Raw genomic sequence first — 22,282 nt, 5'->3', positions numbered from 1 at the left:
GCGAAACAAGCAAAGTAGTTCTAACTTAACAAGGAAACTGAACTATACCAAATAAAGAGAAACTAATTAAGGATTCTACCAGGAATAGGTGTTGGTACCATAACATCCTACCCCCCTTGAAATGAGGCTTGTCCTCAAGCCTCAAACTCTGGAAAACGAACCAAGAAATCATCTGCATCCTCCCAGGTTGCGTCTTCATGGGGTTGATTCTTCCACTTAATTAACCATCTTGTCCCTGCACTATCACCTTTCTGATAAATTCGACGCTCAAGTATCGAATCTGGTTCCCATTTCTCATAATCAACTATAGCAGGTAAGGATTGCTGCACGGAAGTATGGCTACGAAGCTTAAGTTTAAGTTGCGAAACATGAAACACCGGATGGATATGACTGGTGGCTGGTAATTCCAACTTATAAGCGACAGAACCAATCTTTTCAATAACTCTATAAGGACCATAAAACTTAGGAGATAGTTTAGAGAAGGATTGGTGAGCTACTGTCGTCTGTCGATAAGGCTGCAGGCGAAGATAAACCCAATCACCAATAGAAAATTGTCGTTCGGTTCTATGGTTATCAGCATAGTTCTTCATACGAGTTTGGGAAGCAAGCAAGTTGGATTTCAGGAGTGTAAGTGTATAATCACGAGCCCTTAGAGTTAAGTCCACATCATGAACAGAAGAAGAGACTGGCAAATAAGAGGAAATAGTGGGCGGAGGACGACTGTATAAAGCCTGATAGGGTGTCATCTGAATAGCGGAATGAAAACTGGTATTATACCACCATTCAGCCCATGGAAGCCATTTCGTCCAATCAGTTGGCTTCATCCCAGCAAAACACCGTAAATAACACTCCAATGTACGGTTTGTGACTTCAGTTTGTCCATCAGATTGTGGATGATAAGCCGAGCTACGACACAATTGTGTCTTCTGAAGAGAAAAGTAAGCCTCCCAAAATTTGCTTAAGAAAATTGGATCATGGTCACTGACAATGCTTCTTGGCATGCCATGGAGACGAACTATTTCTTTCACAAATATTTCTGCAATCGAGCTAGCTGAGTATGGATGTCTTAGTGCTATAAAATGAGCGTATTTAGACAATCGATCAATCACAACCAAAATTGAATTTTTCCGGTTCGAAGAAGGAAAACCATCAATAAAATCCATCGATATGTCAAGCCACACATCAGCGGGGATTGGTAAAGGATTCAACAGACCTGGTGGTGCTACAGATTCTGACTTGTTTCTTTGGCAGATATCGCAGTGTGAAATAAAGTTCTTGACTGACTTTTTGAGTCCTCTTCAATAGATATTTTGTTGTACCCTCTTGTAAGTGCGTAAATACCCGAGAATGGCCACCAATTGGATTGGTATGAAATTCTTTTAAAAGTTTGAGGCACCACGCAGACGTAGGAACCACAACAATTCGATTTTTGTAGCGTAAAATGCCATTGATATAAGCAAAATTAGGCTTAGAATCAGGGGATGTAATCAACTGTTGAATTAAACCACCCAATTCCATGTCAGTATGGCACTTCTGAACTATATCACCGATCCCTGAAAATATTGGGGTAGACAAACTGAAGTGTGTGCTGATTCTTCTAGACAATGCATCTGCAGCGGCATTGTCTTTGCCTGGACGAAAAATGATTTCGTAATCATAACCCAAAAGTTTAGAAACACATTTCTGTTGTTCCATAGAAGACAACTTTTGATCTAGAAAGTATTTGAGACTTCTATGATCAGTAAAAATTTTGAAGTGTCTACCCAATAAATATGCCCTCCACTTGTGCACAGCTGACACAATTGCTAACATTTCCTTATCATAAACCGATAAATTAAGATTCTTAGGAGCTAATGACTTACTATGAAAGGCAATAGGCGTACCAGATTGGAGTGGTACTGCACCTATCCCCTCTCCTGAAGCATCACATTCTAGAGCGAATTCTTTGGAGAAATCCGGCAGTATCAACACTGGAGTGGAGGATAAAGCCTGTTGAAGAGTATGAAAGGCAGTAGTAGATTCGTCAGACCATACGAAAGCATCCTTCTTCAATAGTTGAGTAAGTGGAGCACTAATCTTGCCAAAATCCTTAACAAATTTACGATACTAGCCGGATAATCCCAAAAACCCGCGTAGTTTCTTGACTGTTGTAGGAATAGGCCACGAAACAATACATTCGATCATCTCTTGCTCGACTTATACCCCATTATCCGAAATTACATGCCCCAAGTAACCTACCGTAGGTTGTGCAAATGTGCACTTAGACTCCTTCACAAAGAGTTTATGGGTACGAAGAAGATCAAATACTAATTGTAAATGAAGTAGATGATCAGAGAAATTCGTACTGTAGATCAAAATATCGTCAAAGAAGACCAACACGAACCTTCGTAAATAAGCTCTGAAGATAAAATTCATGAGCCCTTGAAAGGTTGTTGGTGCATTAGACAGACCAAACGGCATAACGAGGAACTCGTAATGGCCATCATGAGTGCGGAAGGCTGTCTTAGAAATGTCATCTGGGTGAACTCGAATCTGGTAGTACCCTGATCGCAAATCGATCTTTGTAAATACCCCAGCACCATGCAATTCGTCTAATAACTCATCAACCATCGGAATCGGAAAACGGTCCTTCACAGTGAGTTTATTCGATGCCCGATAATCGACACACATGCGCCATGAATTATCTTTCTTGCGTACCATTAATATAGGAGAAGAGTAGGGACTGTTTCTGTGTCGGATAAAGCCAGAGTCTTGTAGTTCAGAAACTATTTTCTCTATTTCAGCCTTTTGGAAATATGGATAACGGTACGGTCTTATGTTGACTGGAGTAGCACCTGACACCAAAGGAATGCGATGATCCTGTAGTCTTTCAGGAGGTAATGTAGTCGGTGTAGCAAAAATATCAGCATATTGAGAAAGAAGTTCTTGTAAAGCTGGTGAATTGGTACTAGTAGCTGAACCCGAATCATTAATTGAAGCATTTACTGTGGTCAGTTGGAACAGAACGGCATAACTTTCACGACAGAGTAATTGTTGCATGGGCACAAAATCCATCAACATGAATGATGAAAAATTACTCCCTTGTAAATAGACGGCTGTATCCTTTACTGTGAACTGCATTGTGAGGTTGGAGAAATCCCACATGATTGGGACCAATGTTCGTAGCCACTGAACTCCTAACACGGCATCATAACCCCCAATCTCTAAAAGATGAAAATATGTGGTGAAAAAGTGATTTTGAAGTGTAATTGGTACATTCAGACAACATCCTTTAGTTGGTATTTGAGTACCATTACCAACTGTGACCTGCAAAGCTGTAACATCTGAATGGATGGAATAGCCACAATGCTTAGCCCATCTTGGAAGCAAAAAATTATGCGTAGATCCAGAGTCGATTAGGACACGAAGAGGTTGAGATTTGGTGTAGCCGTCCAACCGCATTTTCTTAGGAAACGAAGAACCAAGCAAAGAATGTAAAGAGATGGTAGGTTGAACCTGATCCTGAGAAGTGTCTGCAGTTGTAAAATCTTCCTCAGTGCTATCTTCATTTGAGAAGACCTCCTTGTCATCAACTCCGGATGGATCCACTCTAAAACCAATAATCGTGGCTGAACACAGACATGCCCTCGCGTATACTGTTCATCACAGTTGAAACATAAGCCTTTGGCTTGACGTTCCATTTGTTCTTCCACTGTAAGCAGTTTCTTACCCATAGGTGGAGAAGGTTTTCGAAATTGAGGAGGAGTAGAAACAGTATGCTGTCTTGACCGCCATGAATGTCTGGTAGACAACAAAACTTAACCACATTTCCAACCTCTGGTTTTAGAGCAAGAATAAAAAGTTTAATTAAGTGACTTTCCTCAAAATCCACAAAGTTGAGAAGATATTCAAATTCAGGAAGAAAATCTTGAACTGAACCCTTTTGTTTGATTGTACAAATTGCGATTTTCGGATCCACAAACGTTTTCTGAAATCTCTCACGAAGAAGAGTACAAAACGTAACCAATGTGAGAATCTGCTGTTGAGTTCGTTTCCACCTGAACCAAGCATTAACCTCACCTTTGAGATGAGCAGCAACTAAATTTACTTTCAAATTATTAGCCATAGAATGCCAAAGAAAATATTGATCAGCCTGGAAAATCCAACCATCTGGGTCGTCACCATCAAACACAGGAAACTTCAACTGCACTGGTGGAGGACGAGGGGTGTCAAGTATACCAGTACGAACAAGAGGTGTTTTGGGTGGAACACCAGAACCTTCACCTTCAGTGTTCTTTTTAGGTATAAACTCTTCAAGGACAGAGCGTATTGAATTTGTGAGAGCTGATTCAAAAGTCTTAGCTAGACCCTCTGTCAAACTCTTTGTTAAAGCATCGGCCTCTTCCTGACGAGCAAGTTTCTTCTCCTCTCTAGCTGTTTCTTTTGCTGCGAGATCGTCAATAATTTTCTGAAGGAGGGAATCAATTTTAGCAGACATACTTGTAACGCTGTCATGAACGCCCTTCAGATTATCCGTATAGTCATGACCTCCCATTGTAAAAAAAAAATTTTTTGGTAAAAACGCAACCTCGCTTTGTACCAGATATTAGGGTTCTAGTCCTAAATACAATGGACAGACAACTGAGTAACTTGATATACCCTTTTGGTGAGGGTTAAAACATGAGAATTGAGTTAGAACAAGTTGAGAAGATGAGAACAGGGTGATAAGGAAGATAAGAAAAGAAGTTGAATAAGAGTTAGGTTTCTTTAAAACTTGTTAACCCTTACAGAACTCGAGAGCCAAATATATATATGGCCAATAATAAGTGCGAAACAAGCAAAGTAGTTCTAACTTAACAAGGAAACTGAACTATACCAAATAAAGAGAAACTAATTAAGGATTCTACCAGGAATAGGTGTTGGTACCATAACAAACTCCTTCATGAATTTCTTCGACTTAAGTCTGGAAGAAAAGTCGGTTTACGAGGGAGAGAATGCGTCAGACCCTTGCATTTTGGACCCAATTATTTGCGGAACCAATTTTAACCCTGCCTCTAGGAGTGTCTCCTTTTGGAGGGATTATCTTAGAGTTTTAGTGCATCCAGTGTTTAATTCCCCTGTTAAACCCGAGGCTTTGAGGTAAATCTCTAATTTGCTTAAATCTTTATACTCAATTATAAATTTGTCCGAGTTGTTAAATGCACCCGACCAAAACTAAATTTGTCTACTCGTGCAGTGAGGGTTTAAGGGAGTACAGTAAAAGATCAAGAGAAATAATGAAAGAACTTATTAGAGCAATAATGGAGGGACTTGAATTAGAGGAAGAAAACATCGAAGAGTCCCTTGAACTAAATTCTGGTGTTCAAAAGTTTTCTGCAAATCTCTACCCTCCTTGCCCACGGCCTGAACTAGCAATAGGTTTGCCCCCACATGCTGATCGCGGTCTCTTAACCCTACTCATACAGAATGACGTTGGTGGATTGCATATTAAGAACAAGGGAAAATGGGTTGCGGTGAATGCAATTCCGAACTCTATCATGGTTAACATTGGTGATCATATGGAGGTCCGTGCGTCTAAACTAGTTCTCTGTTATGAGTCCGAAGTCTCATTTGAGTAAATTATAGATTGCCCTGATTGCACATTTACAACTGACTAATGGGCACAGGCTTTTCTGATTTATTTTCTTTTGTGTTTTTGGTTTGTAGATACTGAGAAACGGGAAGTATAAAGCCGTGCTTCATCGAGCCGTAGTGAACAACAAGGAAACAAGAATATCGTTGGTTATGACAAATGGACCATCAACTGAAACTTACGTAACTTAATGAATACTAGTATCAGCAAGGCAATTGCAAGCTCTTGGAAAAAAGCATCACTTGAGGAACGTGGAGCATTGCAGTGATTAGCATGCTTTTATAATTATGTTGCGTGGTTTGCTTCGTTTGAATGTGTGCTTTGTCAAGCGAGCAAAAATAACAGAAAATGGGCTATATAGCCAAAATTGTGTGTTTTCTGGGCTAAATGGACAGTTAGGATTCAGTCTGGGTCAAATGGACAGAGAAATCTTTTTAATTGAAACTGACCCAATTACCCCTCTCCAGATCTCCACCATTTCCATTCTTTCTTCTTCTGCTCTTGATCTTCTGTTTCTCCACCACCACTGTTTCAGTCATGGCTGCTGTTACTTCCGTGAGATCGAGAATTGAGAGATTTGATGGGCAGAGAAGATGGTGATCGACGTGATGGGTATGATGGCTAAGATCGAGAATCAGTAATGGGTTGACTCGAATTTGGATTATGAAATTGAGAGTTGCAGTGAATGAATGGAGTTAGGGTTTGCTTCTTCGGGTAAATCAGATGAAGAAATTGTGAATTGATAAGGGTTTCTGAAGATAGAGAGGATGAAATTAAGACGGGTTCGATATGTGAATCTGTGATCTGAGAGCTTCCACAATTAAATTGATTCGAGACTGTGTAGTTGATGGATTTAATGGCCGATTGAGTTCAAGAAGATGAAGTTGCATAAATTGATATGGGACTGAACTTAGTTACGGCAGTGGAAGATTGAGAAGCAGATGGGATAGAAGGAGGAGCAGCAGATGCTGCTGTTGAATCTGAAACGAAATTGTAATGGTTTTGAGGTTGGATATGTGATGGCTTGCAGTGAGGTTATGAACTTGAAATTCAGGGTTTGACTCAACAAAGGAAACGGGGGTTTGAAGCTGCTTCCGATTGAATGCAATGGTGGTGCTGAGCATTAAAAAATTTCTTCCATCAATTTCACTGGTAAGTTTGTTGATCCTATTGGTTTAACTTTTGTAAAATCCATTTTAAAAGTCATTGAATTTTGTTTGTATGTAATTAGTTTCATCTGGGTTAAGCTTGTGTAAAATCTGGATTGACCTGAAATTGCTTTTATCCATGTTATACTAGGATGAAACCAATATCATCCTGTTTTGGATTGACCTGAAATTATTTTCATCCATGTTATACTAGGATGAAACCAGTATCATCCTGTTTTGGATTGACCTGAAATTATTTTCATCCATGTTATACTAGGGTGAAACCGGTTTCATCTAGTTATAGTCTGTGATATAATTGCGTTTTCGTCAAAATACTCAAGATGAAATCCGTTTCATATAGATCACTCATTGGTATAACTTTATTTCGTGAAAATACTCAAGATGAAACCAATTTCATCTAGTTGTAGTTCTGGATTGACCTGAAATTGTTATTATCCATGTTATACTAGGATGAAACCAATATAATCCTGTTTTGGATTGACCTGAAATTATTTTCATCCATGTTATACTAGGATGAAACTGGTTTCATCTAGTTATAGACTGATATATAATTGTATTTTCGTCAAAATACTCAAGATGAAACCAGTTTCATATAGTTTACTCATTCATATAACATGCAAATGGTAGTAGTACCTGTGGATTCAATTTTATAAACATGTAAGTTTCTTAACCCTAGTTTTCTTTTTGATTAAATTTTATGAACGACATAAATTGACCTATGTAAAATAGTTTCAAATCGATTGAATTTGGTTTGGTTTCACATAATTCTAGTTGTTGATCTACCTGTGAAACCATTGGTTTGCTAATTGAATTATTAATTAGTTGATTTTGTTTTTGGATTGAGTTGAATATTTGGTTGCACGGATGATTAAACTGGGATGAAACCAGTTCCATCCTGTAGATTGAGTGTAATTTGGTTTAATCCACGTTTATATAGGATGATGATGATTTCATTCATGTTTAAGTTTGGGATGCATTTTGTTTTAACCATTTTTAAACCAGGATGAAACTGATTTCATTCTGTTTTGGATTGGGATGAAACTGGTTTCATCCTATTTTAGATTGATTCGAATTTGATTTCGCTCATGTTTAAACTAGGATGAAATCAGTTTTCATCCTGTTTTAGATTGATTTGAATATGGTTATCCAGCTGCACTTTTGCATTGTCATCTATAAAAAAAATATATATTCATTTTGACGAATGCTTGACTAGTAATTAAATGTACATATAATCGATCCCCTGTCTGGCATTTAGTATATATATGCATTGAATTTTTTTTCCAGAACGTTGCGGTAGTAGGCCTAAAACACATGCACCAAGCTATGAAATCAAAATGACTATCAATTTGCAGTGGCTAAATAAAGCAAAATATTGTCTTTTATTTATCTCTTGTCGTGGTTGTCATATGTTTAAAACTAGGTTGATAATGATTTCTTTATGTTATAAATTGTATTGAATTTTCCTTAGCCTATGGTTGGACTATGATGAAACTGGTTTCACCCATGTTTAAACTAGGATGAAACTGGTTTTCATCTTATTGTAGATTAGGTTGAATTTGATTTCACCCATGCTTAAACTAGCTGAAACTAGTTTTCATCCAGTTTTGCATTAGGTTGGATTTCGTTTCACACATGTTTCAACTAGGATGAAACCTGGTTTCGTCATATTTTATCATAGTTTTAGCAATAGGATCACATTTTTTGCAAACTGAATTTAAATCCAGCACCATATTGTCATGTTTTCTACCTTTAATTTAGTAATTTAGAAGTAGTACTCTCTTTTTCTGCTGCATTACCTGGCTATAACAGCTAGCTCTAAGCCTCTATCTCTTCAAACTTGCTTTCTCATTTATACCATTTGGTCTATTTTCTTGTGGTAGGGAAAGAAGGATCTTAAGGAGAGAAAGAAAGAATATAGTTGTATCCTTTGAAAGGCAAGAGCTGTTAACTTTGTTTTGTTGTCTGCTGAAAAAGGTATGTCATGTTTTATCTTTTAGATACACAGTTACTGTGTCCATAACTAAACCTTGGCTCTTGGTATATTTTGGTAGGCTAGTTAATCATCATTTTCTTTCTTAGCTATCCTTTTCTTTCTGCATACATTGTATATTGCAGTAATACTATTATCGTTATTGATAGGACGATGATGGTAATGGCTTTGAAATTGACTTGACGCGTTTATCAATGTAGGATTAGTGTGTGTTGATTGATAATCTTCATGAATTATTGATCAAAGTAGTGTGCGGGTAGAAATAGTCAACTCATTGTATAGAGAAACCAACCGCTAGGGGCTCATGAAGTTGATTCAATACATGTGTCATGCATACAGTACAGTGGCTAGCTAGCTAGACCAACTATGTAGCCAGGGACCAAGTGTTTCATGTGGGAATAGTACCATACAGTACTGCAGCTACTGCTTAGACAAGCACATCACACATTATATAATAATATTTAATTTAGAGAGACAACAAGGAGAAATGTACTCGGTATGGAGGAAATGAAATGTGTTTGAGGAGCTGGGGAAGATGCAGCTGTTATGAGTCCAAGTGCTTCTGAAAATATGATTAAATAAGTCATGTGTGTTCATGGTGGAGCAGTTGGATGCAGTGAAAGTTGAAGTTGCAGCTAGCTGTGAAAGTTGAAGTTGCTGACTTTCTTCTGACTCAGTGACTCAACCTCGAAATATTTTTTTTTTCTTTCAGATTTGGTATTGTTGGTGCCGCACGAATACTCAAAGATTTTGGGATATTGATGTTAGATTAAATTTGTACGTGGGACAAATTTGTTTGCTATAAAAAACTTAGTTTAAAGGGTCAAGGGGTATTTTAGGTGATTGATATTTTTTTGTTTTTATTTTCCTGGGTCAAATATCCATTTTGGCTAAATGAACAGTATTTTTCAATTTTTTGGTATATAAACAGTATCTAAAGCTAAAAATCTATTTCACCCATGAATTTTCTGTTTTGGTCTTTTTGACCAATTTTATGCAAAAATAAATGTGTCCTTTGTACGTTAATATGAATATGTTATTCTTTTCTACGTGAATTATTGATCTTTTCCTATTTTCCTCATATCTTATATTTTATCTATTTCTTCCTTATGATTTCTTCGTGCTCTTTTAAAATATATTGCTCCCATCATAGTGATTTTTTTTGGCTGGACATGGACACAATTGAAAGTCGTTCGGTATTATTCAACCAAAAAAGAAGATTTTTGTTAGAGGGAGAGGAAAAGAGGATCCGAACAAAACGAAAATCGTAATTGACTCGCCAACTAGGACCTAGTTAATATATTTATCTAACTCGGACCAAACAACCCTACTAAATACACCTACATAAACCGCATACACATCTCCCACACAACTCCACCACCAGCATCACCTATGTGTGTATGATGGTCAATGAATGATAATCGTGTTCCTCCACTCATATAGTCATATTCTTATTCGTTTAGTCGTTGTATCGGTTCTTTACGAAAATTATGGCCTCCATTGATTGATTTGCAAATCCGTATTCGTATATCCAACGCAGTGTGTTTGTTTAGAGCCAATAAAAGTCATAGCTAACGAAAAAGATTGAAAAATCAGAGGGAATTCTGACGACTATCATAAATCCCTTGTTTAATTCGGGGTCGGGGGGAATTTTTTCTCCTTTAAAGATGATCTGTTTTTACGATTTAATATACTAACCCTTGTTTCAATCTCGTAAGCGTATGGGTGCAAAATACCGCATACCCAATAGGAAGGCGGAAGAATGCATTTGGTAGAAGGAAAATATGACGCGCTCATTACATTTCTGCTGACGGACGGCATGACGTCACTAAGTCACACCAAAAATGTGAAGAATAACGCAATAGTTAAAAGATGAGCACTGCAAATAGAATAAAGGGCGATTATAACACCCTCTCAAATCCCAAAAAATGGGCTTTATTAACTGTCCTCCACTATGTAACCCCTATAAAAGGGACCAGAAACAACTATTGAAGGGAGAGATCCTTTTGAGAGGTGAAATAAGAATTTTAGGAGAGAGAAAATTATTTAGTTCTCCAAGTTAGGTTTTCATACGTCCATATTGTACTTATTCTATCTTTCAATAAAATGATTTAGATTTTTCTTCACGATGTTTTAGATCCATTTCTTAGATTTTACTTGGGTGTTAGTGTAGGATTTCCTCCAACTACATTTTGGCGCTATAAATAGGGATTGAACCTGTGACCTTGTGGTTAACATCCACAATCTCTAACCAACTGAGCTATTCCAGCTGTCATTTCCTTTTAACAATATTGTTGCCTCTGTTTCTTATCTAACATGGAGCGTGTAGGTTAAGCCTGAGGACGTTGTTTGTTCCAATAATGAGTTTCTTCCATCTTCAAAGGCGAAAGGTAAAAATAAAGACGTTGTTTCAAGAAAAGTAAGAGGTCTTCTCATGTTCCTGTGAATACTTGTTCTCGCGACGATGCTTTGCTTTCTCCTGATGATTCTGCCTCTGCCATGGCGATCCTCTATGATCTTTTCACTAACCCTTTGTCAACTGTTAATAATCCAGTACTAACTCGTGCGTGTGATGCGGTGGTTAAAATTTGTGAAACTCCTTCATCAAATCATGAATCTCTTCGTGGAGTTGCCTCTGCCTTGACTCTAGATTTTCAACTTGCCATTGAGTCTTTGGTAAGTCCCCTTCTCTTGTGTTAACTTGTTCGTTCTGGTGGTATAACTCAACATCAAGAGATAAGATTTCAAGTTTTTTTCAAGCCCTGAAAACACTTCAAGGGATTTTAAAACCTAATAGATGGAATTTCTTCTACAGATTTAATTAAATCAGTTATGGATAAGAATTCAGAAATCCCAAGATCTGGTGGTGCGTTTATGGAGATAGCACTTCTGTCCATAGATTCAGATTGTTACAAACACAACTGATGAGGTCTTAAACATGTTTGCCTGCTTTGATACCAATTGAAAAGGCGGGGGTCTAACAACCACACCAAATATTTCGTTTCGGTAATCTGTATGGACTAACAAAAATATACTTTCAAGAGAATCAACTAGACAGTCAGACTCAATCTTTGGAAAAATATATCAAAGAGTTATATCTCAATTTCTCAATACAATCTGCAATCAAACAAATAGGAATTTTTGAGCCCGATTGAATAAGAAAAATAACTTGGATGGTATCACAAACCAATATCCAAGTGTCAATCATGTCAATCAACAACTTAAAGGAAGGATTCAAGAAATTGATTGAACTTACGCACAACCTGTGATATTTCAATTATATAGAGAATATAATGTGGAAAAGAAATAACACAGACATCATAATTTTGTTAACGAGGAAACCGCAAATGCAGAAAAATCCAGGGACCTAGTCCAGCTTTGAACGCCACACTGTATTAAGCCGCTACACACACTAGGCTACTAACAATGAACTTCGGACTGGAATGTAGTTGAGCCCAAACCAATCTCACACTGATAAAGGTACAGTTGCGGTTCTTACGTCTCTGAACCCCAACAGGATTCTACGTACTTGATTCCCTTTGCTGATCTCACCTACAACTAAGATTTGCTACGACCCAAAGTCGAAGACTTGATAAACAAATTTGTCTCACACAGAAAGGTCCATTGAGATAGATAAATCTGTCTCTCACAAAAATACATATGAGTTTTGTTCCGTCTTATGATAAATCAAGGTGCACATGAACCAATTGATAAACCAGACTTATATTCCCAACAACCAAGTATTATCAATCACCTCACAATAATGTTAATTGTATGGAAGCGAAACAAGATATTGTGGAATCACAAACGATGAGACGAAGATGTTTGTGACTTCTTTTAATCTTACCCATCGGAGATAAATCTCGAGAAAATCTTAGAGAAGATAGTACTCAGTCACGATAGTATAAATTAAGATCAGAACACGCAACTACAGATAGTTGGGTCTGGCTTCACAATCCCAATGAAGCCTTTGAGTCGTTAACCTACAAGGTTTTGAAAAAAATCCTAACATTAAAGGAGAATTGACTCTAGTCGCAACTAGTATCACACATGAGGTGTGGGGATTAGGTTTCCCAGTAGCTAGAGTTCTCCCTTATATAGTCTGCAAATCAGCGTTTGATAGCTTTGGAACAAAGCAAACAATATTCACCGTTAGATGAATTCCTGATTAGATTCAAGATAATATCTTTCAACTGTTAGATCGAACTTAGCTTGTTACACACAAATAAAATGTATCTTCATTTAGATATGGGTAACCGTACCTATATGTGTACACCAAGTTGGCTCAACAATAGTTAACCGAAGTTATCCATATAAACACTTTCGTATCAACCTTATTCATCTTAACCAAAACTAGTTCAAATGACTCAAATGAAACTAGTTATAAAGTTGTTCAATTGTTTATTTCACTCGAATCAATTCATGAACATTATAGCCACGGTTTTGCAAGAGATTGCATTCCTTATTATATAAATATATTAGTTCGTGGCACAACCGATTCTAGCTAGAACATAACCCGCTCAAGTAGGCAAATGGGTACGCATACCTAAGTAGCCGGACTTGGACTGTGTTCGACAGTACGTAAACGGGTACGCATACTGTCACACATCCAAACTTCAGTTGAACCCAGTACGCATACAGGCACGCATACTATAGTATCCGGACTTTAACTGACTTCTCCAGTACGTGTACATGTAAGCATACTCTAGCTCCCGGACTTTGCCTGACCTTGCCAGTACGCATACGTGTATGCATACTACACCGGTCTTGGATCAATACATATGCAAGTACACATACTATGTTTATAATCCAATTATGGTTAAGTGTTCTAAACTCCAATTCAATCATTGAAACATTCTTAGAAGAAGACAATACCTATCTCACACAAACTATTAGAATCAAAGAAACTTTCAAGTGATCGAATGATCAATAGGAAACATTCCGAGTCTACATCAAATGACTGTCTCACACAAATCATATAAGATGTTACCAGTCGGCTTTCACAAGATCATCTTTTGACTTTCGTCAAGAATATAAGATGAACTTGGTTAAAGTGAAAACTTACCAACACATATTTCGAGAAATATGTAAGCGAGTTAAACCCAGCTCGAAATATCAAATGTGTATAAATCGAATACTATATAGCTATACGACTTTTGTCTCAAATAGGAGATAGAGTATAAATAGACTTTCTAAGTGATATATGAGTGATAGGCTCTGGAGATGCCTATATTATAATAACCGCAATCGCACGGTGTCCAACTAGCAGACAGAGGCAAGTACGGGTCGTTCCCACGAGGAGCGGTGGAAATACTGTAATCAATATCTCTAATAATCATAAATGATGTTTTTGAGATTTTTATAATTTTGAAATGTAAAATGAAATAATAAAATTAAACTAATAAAATAATATCACTGAGAAAGTTGGTAACCAGGGTTTACAGTTTCCACCACTATTTCTATTCAAAAACTGAAATGAAACATAATTCATGAATTATTTATTTTTCGTTCTATTGACATTACCTATTATATGTATTAGAATCGCAAATATCACTAGGACGCCCTAAGAATAGCACATCAAAAGACTAAACCGAAGCATGCACCATCAAATTGCATTAGCGAGAAATTTATACGAAACTAATTATATGTTTACAAATAATTCCTAGCTATTCTAAGTATACCCCATCAAAAGATATAACCCAGCATGGAATATCAAATAAGTAGACAAATATATTTGTTATCCTAACAATTATGCACAAAGGTTATACAAAACCGGTGAAGCAACAACCCATATTTTGATTAATCAATAAATATGATCATGGAATTAATCAAATCAAACCATAATAGTCATTGCTCAATATTATTCAAATCAAAATAGCCTAAAACTCCAAGTGGTTTCAACATAAATCCTAGTTACACAAATCTAGCAATACATGGATTTCTCATAAGCCATAATGATGCAGGGCATACTACAATTCCAGTAGATTCCGCTTAGAAGTTTGGCTTCCATGGTTTCCTAGTTTCAGTCTTTCTTATTTTTAGGATTATTTTAGATTTCCTTTTAGTTTTCTGTTAACTAGTTTAGTTATTCTTCAAGCCTATATAAAGGCTAGATTAAGTCTTGTAAGAGCTATCTATTACTCAATCAAATTATTAAACACGAAACTTATTTTTCTCTTCTTGCTTGAATTCTCTTCTCTTCTTGCTTGAATTCTCTTCTCTTCTTGCTTATAGCAATCTAGTATTGCTTTCTTTTACCTTGTTCCACATTAGTTGGTATCAACCGCTTAGTTTTAGGTTTTCATCATATAACTTGATCCTTTACATCACTTCCGCAACACCTTTCAGTCCTTTTTTTTTAGTTCCTTTTCGTATACAAAAAAAAAAAACAAAAAACAAAAACAAAAAAAAAAAAAAAAAAAAAAAAAAACAAAAACAAAAATATGACTGCTCAACCAGTTACTCTAGCAGCAATCGAAGCTCTCATCAAATCTCATAATGAGATTTTGGCAAAAAACATTACTGAAGCTCTTGAGTAGTCCATGGAGGACAAATTAGGGTTAAGAGATACCAAGCTTGAAACCATGCAGAATCAACTTTTGAAGGTTGCAAAACATATAAATCTAGATTTGGATATGCCTGAGCTTGTAGACTTAGAAGGAAAAACTAAAGAAGATATACTTCAGTTTTTACAGAATGATGAAGTACCTGAAGATGCATTGCGTACTTTAAACATTAAGAAACCGTATGAAGGTTTCATAGGTCATTCAAAGAAGAAGATAGTTTCTCCTTCACTTGACACTGATGATGAAGATGAACGTGAGAACGATCTAGAGAAGAATTGGATTGAAGAACGACGTTTAAAAACTGGTCACAACCCTTACAAATCTTTACCAGAATATAAACTAAAAGCTGATATTCCCAACTTCTCTGGAAATTTTCGTATTGAAGAACTAACTGATTGGTTCTTTGAGGTAGAAGCTTTTTTCGAATTCATGGAGGTCCCTGGAGATTCTAAGGTTAAACTTGTGACATACAAACTCAAAGGAGGAGCTGCAGCTTGGTGGGATAAGATCTGTGATGATCGTAGAAACGCTAACAAACCGAAAATACGTACTTGGAAACGTATGAAAACTTTGATCAGGGATAAGTTCTTACCTAGAGACTTTAAGCAGCAACTTTTCATCAAATTACAAAACATTCAGCAGGGGGAACAAACTGTTGAAGAATATGTGTCAGATTTTTATAATTTGGTCGCACAAAATCAACTCAAAGAATCTGAAGAACAGTTAGTTGCAAGATTCATTGAGGGACTGATTAGAGTAATACAAAATGGTATGAGTCATTCAGTTTTTACTATGGTCGAAGCTGTGCAGCAAGCTATTAAGATAGAAAATCGTCTTATTCGTTCTTCTAGGATTTATCCATCCAGACAAGGGCGTTATCAAAATACTTACAGGGGTACCAATTCATCTCAAAACTTTTCTCCAGATACTGTTTTGAATATTCCCAGGCCACCTTATGATGATGTTAGCCATTCACATCGAAAACCTAGCCATATTGTGCCTTATACTCCACCTCTGGCTACACCTATCTTAGCCAATCCAGTTGATCTTCAGCCGGGTCAGCAGTCTCACTCTCTGCAACCAACTCCTCCTACTACAGGGGATCGGTTTCATAACAGGCAACAACAATTTCCACCGCAACAGCTAGCTAATAATGCTTATACAAAATTTCGTGGAGATAAGTGCAATAAATGTCAGCAATCGGGGCACACTTCTAGTGATTTTCGGAAATTAAATGCTTTGATTGGTGAACCTCAGTTCATTAATGAAGTCACTGGTGCGCTTAATGAGTTCGAAGATGAAGACTCACCTGGTGATGACGACGAGTTTGTTGGGATGATTCGTCCATTATTTCTTACTCAACAATGCAAGTCTCAGAGACACAGTATTTTTAAATCAATATGTTATACTGGGGGTAAAATCTGCAAGATGATAATTGATAGTGGCAGTGTGGATAATTATATTCATGATCACGTAGTTAAGAAGCTTGAACTACCAGTAAATTCTCATCCAGAACCTTACACTGTAGGATGGGTTAATTCCTCTAGCACACATAAGATTACTCTTCAGTGTTATGTGTCATTCTCTTTTGAGGGTTATGAAGACACAGGTCTATGTGATGTCATTAATATGACGGCAACCCATCTTCTTCTTGGCATACCTTGGCAATACGATCTTCACGCGGTTCACAATGGATTCGAGAATACTTACACTTTTGTTCATAACGGGAAAACCAAGGTTCTTCGTCCATCCAATTCCACTTCAAACTATTGTGCGCAGACTGATGCTGTCGTAGACACTATTATTCGTTCTTTGTACCCACAACATTCTTTACATTCCCATGAAGATTCTAAGCCTATGATTGAGTTTCCTGCAAAGGTGAATCCCTTATTATTTCAATATAATGTTTTATTTCCAGATGAACTACCAACTGGATTACCTCCTTTACGGAATATTCAACACTGCATCGATTTTATTCCTGGAGCCTCTTTACTAAACCAAGCACACTATCGCTTGAGTCCTGCTGAGCATGAGATATTACAGGGACAGGTAAATGATTTGCTTACAAAGGGTTTGATACGACCTAGCAACAGTCCTTGTGCCAGTCATGCCTTCTTGGTTAGTAAAAAAGACAATGGATGGAGGATGTGTATCGATTGCAGAGCATTAAATCGCATCACCATTCCTTATAGATTTCCGATCCAGCGTATTGATGATATGATTGATTTACTGTCGGGCTCTATTATTTTTACTAAGTTGGATTTACGCAGTGGTTACCACCAAATACGCATTCGAGGTGGAGATGAGTGGAAAACAACATTCAAGACACGTAAAGGTTTATATGAATTGCTGGTCATGCCATTTGGGTTATCTAATGCACCTAGTACTTTTATGCGCCTAATGAATCAGGTTCTCCAACCCTTTCTCAGTAAATTTGTTATTGTCTATTTTGATGACATACTAATTTTTAGTCGCAGTGAGCCAGAACACCTCCAACATCTTTCACAAGTGTTTCAAGTTCTTGCTGACAACTCTTTATATGTTAATTTGAAGAAGTGTACCTTTATGGCTTCTTCAGTAACATTTTTGGGATATGTGATTTCTACTGATGGTATTCATGTCAATCCTTCTAAAGTTCAAGCAATTGAAGATTGGCCAGTTCCTACTTCTATTCGTGATGTTCGTAGTTTTTATGGTTTGGCTTCTTTCTATCGAAGATTTGTGAAGAACTTTAGCTCTATTTATGCACCTTTGACTGACTGTCTCAAGAAGGAGAAGTTTGAGTGGACGGAAGAAATGGATAAAAGCTTTATTCTTCTTAAAGAAAAGCTTTGTACGACACCAATTCTTGCACTTCCGAATTTCAACAAGCCTTTTGAAATAGATTGTGATGCATCTGTTGTTGGTATTGGTGCAGTATTATCACAAGAGGGTCATCCAATTGCATATTACAATGAGAAGAATTCAGATGCACAAAAGAAATGGTCTACATATGAATTAGAGTTATTGGATCTTGTTCAATCTCTTAAGCAGTGGCATACTTATCTTATACATAGGGAATTTGTTGTCAACACTGACAACCATGCTTTGAAGTTTTTGAATACTTCTGCTAAAGTTAACAGAATGCATGATCGATGGCTTTCCACACTCAACAAATACACTTTCTCCGTGAGACATAAAAGTGGAAAATTGAATCAAGTTGTTGATGCCTTAAGTAGAAGAAATCATCTATTAACTACAATTCGTAATGAGAGTTATGCATTTGACTATATCAAAGACATTTATCCAGAAGATGAAGATTTTGGCAAACTATGGGATCAATGCAGTTCTCAAACTCATGGGGTTGATGATTTTCTTATACAAGAAGGTTTTCTTTTTAAAGAGAATCGATTATGTATTCCTCAAGGGTCTTTACGTTTACATCTTATGCGAGAATTACATGGCAGTGGTCTTGGTGGTCATTTTGGGAGAGATAAAACCATTGCCCTGATTGAAGAAAGATATTTCTGGCCATCTTTGAAACGTGATGTACAAAAGTTCGTACAAAAATGCATGATCTGTCAGAGAGAAAAGGGTACAATTCAAAATACCGGGTTGTATACTCCTTTACCAGTTCCTGATGCACCTTGGGTTGATATAAGTATGGATTTTATGCTTGGTTTACCTCGTACTGCTAGAGGTAATGATTCTTTTATGGTCGTAGTTGATCGTTACTCTAAAATGGCTCACTTCGTGGCTTGTAAGAAATCAACTGACGCTTCTAATGTTGCTTCTTTGTTCTTTAAAGAAGTAGTAAGATTGCATGGGGTTCCAAAGTCTATCACTTCTGACAGAGATACCAAATTTTTGAGTTATTTCTGGAAAAGTTTATGGATGCGCTTAGGCACAGTTCTACAATTCATCACAACTTCACATCCACAAACTGATGGACAGACTGAGGTTGTTAATAGATCACTTGGGAAATTGATTAGAGCTAAGTGCCTGGATAATAGTAAGCAGTGGGATGTGTTATTGCCACATATGGAATTCGCTTTCAACACTTCTGTGAATCTTTCTACTGGGAAAACTCCATTTGAGATTGTTTACTCTAAAGTACCTAATCATACTCTTGATTTGGTAGTCTTACCCACCACACAGAGTACAAACATTGCAGCCGACTCTTTTGTTGACAAAGCAACTGAATTACATGATGAAGTAAAATCTAAACTGGAGAAGTCCAATTCTAAATATAAAGAGGATGCTGATAAACACAAGAGGTTTAAAACCTTCAAGGAAGGGGAGTTCGTGATGATACATCTAAGAAAAGAGATGATTTCAGTGGGTACTTATAACAAAACCAAGATGAAGAAATATGGTCCTTTCAAGGTTTTAAAGAAGATCAATGATAATGCTTATGTTATTGATCTACCAAATGATTGGAATATCTCCAACACATTTAATGTTCAAGAGATTTTTACGTTTCATGGTGACAATGAACTTCTGGTTTGTTTGGACAACTCGAGGACGAGCTTTACTCTAGAAGGGGGGACTGATGCAGGGCATACTACAATTCCAGAAGATTCCGCTTAGAGGTTTGGCTTCCATGGTTTCCTAGTTTCAGTCTTTCTTATTTTTAGGATTCTTTTAGATTTCCTTTTAGTTTTCTGTTTCCTAGTTTAGTTATTCTTCAAGCCTATATAAAGGCTAGATTAAGTCTTGTAAGAGCTATCTATTTCTCAATCAAATTATTAAACACAAAACTTATTTTTCTCTTCTTGCTTGAATTCTCTTCTCTTCTTGCTTATAGGAATCTAGTATTGCTTTCTTTTACCTTGTTCCACATTACATAAACATATAAAAGAGAAGCACAAATAAACCAAAATGGATGCGAACAATGAAACTTCAAACCGTAATACTTTTATCGCAGTCGTCCTCTCTGCTCGTTTCCTGGTTTTGGCTTGGAGCCGCTACCTCCAGTCCGGTCTCTCCCTTTGTCTGTCTGTGTAGCTAGCTCTTTATAGAAATCCAGTTCCTCCTCTTACGATCCATGCCAGCACTCACCAAAGTCCGGCCCAATAAGCACAGTTATCCAATTATAAACCCAGCTCCGCTTTTTATTTTCTAGCCCTTTCAAGACTCCGACCATTGGAACATCACCACTGGTTGTTATAACACCCGAAGCTACTCCAGATTGAATCCCTGTTCCAATCGAAGCATATAGATCCGTAAATAGATTTCGAACCTACGTAGGAAAAACTCCTACAGATTTACAGTCTGTCGCTTTTGACCATTCATACAGCCCATATCTTCTTCTTACTGTTTCGACTCACGTCTTGGCATCCATCGGCTCATGGCTTAAACAGGCTTCGACATAGCAACAACTCCAGCCCCGGTTACAGCAGAAATTTCTGTTCAAATCGTCACCAATCTACTCGGACCAAAACCCCACACACAGAATTCATTCAACCAACGCACGATCTGTTTTCATGCCTTTGTTCTGATCCTTTCCATCTCCACTTCTTCAGCTCAAGAACATCAATGAAATTCAGTTTCATTCCATAGTTGGCCACAGCACCACTGATCACTACTACCACGAACTCCAGCTTGAAATCCCAATCTCGCATCATGGTCTCAACTCTGCCAACATCATCAACAGCTCATATAAATCATCTAACTCACGTCCAAGTTCTCCATGCAACCATCCTTACCTTTTTACTCTCAAACCAACTGCTCATCGATGCCACCTGCAACAACACTTCTTGAGCACTAACAGTTAAAGCCAAAGCTTGCTTTCATCTCCATTCGAGTACACAGCCACAAGCTAATGGCTACAGCACCAGTTCATTCAGCCAACTCCCGTCGCCTGCAACCATCCATTCATCACCAAAGTACATCTACTGCCTGTTTGTCCGTCCAACTTCAGATCCTTCTCAGACTCATCACCGGCTTTACTGATTTGAACTCCTAACTTGGCTGCAAGAATATTGCAATTGAATCTGTAATGTACTGCGAAAAATCGACACCTTGAATCATCAATACCGGTTGCTCCTGTTCCATTCTGTGTTCTCGTCATCAGTATCTCCTCTGCCACGAAACCATCAAAAGATTCTGCCATCATCCGTGTGATGGCAGTTTCGGCCATAGCACCAACCTGACTTGTAAACTTTGTCAGTCTCAGCCACACAACAGCTGCTCCCTTGCTGTTCATCCATCTGCCAGCAGCTCCATTCTCGATCAATTCCAACGACAACTCAAATAATACACAGACCCTAACTTCTTCTGTGAGACACTTTAGTTCCAGAAGAAATAATATTTTACTTGATGCTCTTGGTCAAAATTCGAGTGATAAGAAGAAAAGGCTTAGACAAATATAGCGTAGGCCACAATAGTGTGAACTCCCTTTTGTCAAGAAGTGCACAAATGTGCTCAGAACTTCAGCATCTCGTGTGTAGTGGAGTTTCACGCGCTTGCTTATACAAAGCAACAACTTCTTAGTCCCACGTTTGGTTTCTGGATATGAAATGTTATTGGTGCGGCAACCGGCTTTGTTTACTTGGCAGTCACAGTTAATTGAGAAGTTCCCTTTTGGTGCAAGTGAGAAGCAACTTTTGTTGTTGTAGTCGCAAACGTCAATTAAGCTACACCTTAGGCATTAATTTCCATGATGACCGAACTCACTTGTACTTACTATAAAAGCATTAAAATAATATTGTTAGCCAAAATATCGAGTCCTATCTAATATAAATATGAATATAAAATATAGTACTTACGTGCTTATCAACACCCCCACACTTATATTTTGTTAGTCCTCGAACAAAACAGAAGAAGACCCGCTACACAGCTGGTCACATCATAAGAGAGAATTAGACCCGCTACACAGCTGGTCATAGAAAATACCCTACAAAAGACCCGCTACACAGCTATTCATGACAAATACCATACACAAGACCCTCTACAAAGCTGGTCA

General features: G+C 37.5%; 1 protein-coding gene across 1 annotated transcript; it reads left to right on the top strand.

The window, feature by feature from the left end:
• The first annotated feature begins 4,921 nt into the window (after nt 1-4,921).
• On the top strand, nt 4,922-5,824 carry LOC113357458 (protein DMR6-LIKE OXYGENASE 2-like). The gene is made up of 3 exons (XM_026600861.1): nt 4,922-5,118; nt 5,216-5,543; nt 5,686-5,824. The coding sequence occupies exons 1-3, from the start codon at nt 4,922-4,924 to the stop codon at nt 5,800-5,802; spliced, it is 642 nt and encodes a 213-aa protein (XP_026456646.1). The 3' UTR covers nt 5,803-5,824.
• Nucleotides 5,825-22,282: the final 16,458 nt, after the last annotated feature.

Source organism: Papaver somniferum, chromosome 1 (assembly GCF_003573695.1).
Source record: "Papaver somniferum cultivar HN1 chromosome 1, ASM357369v1, whole genome shotgun sequence".
NCBI lineage: Eukaryota > Viridiplantae > Streptophyta > Magnoliopsida > Ranunculales > Papaveraceae > Papaver > Papaver somniferum.
The sequence above is the reverse complement of the archived record's forward strand: the minus strand, read 5'-3'. Positions and strand labels throughout refer to the sequence as shown.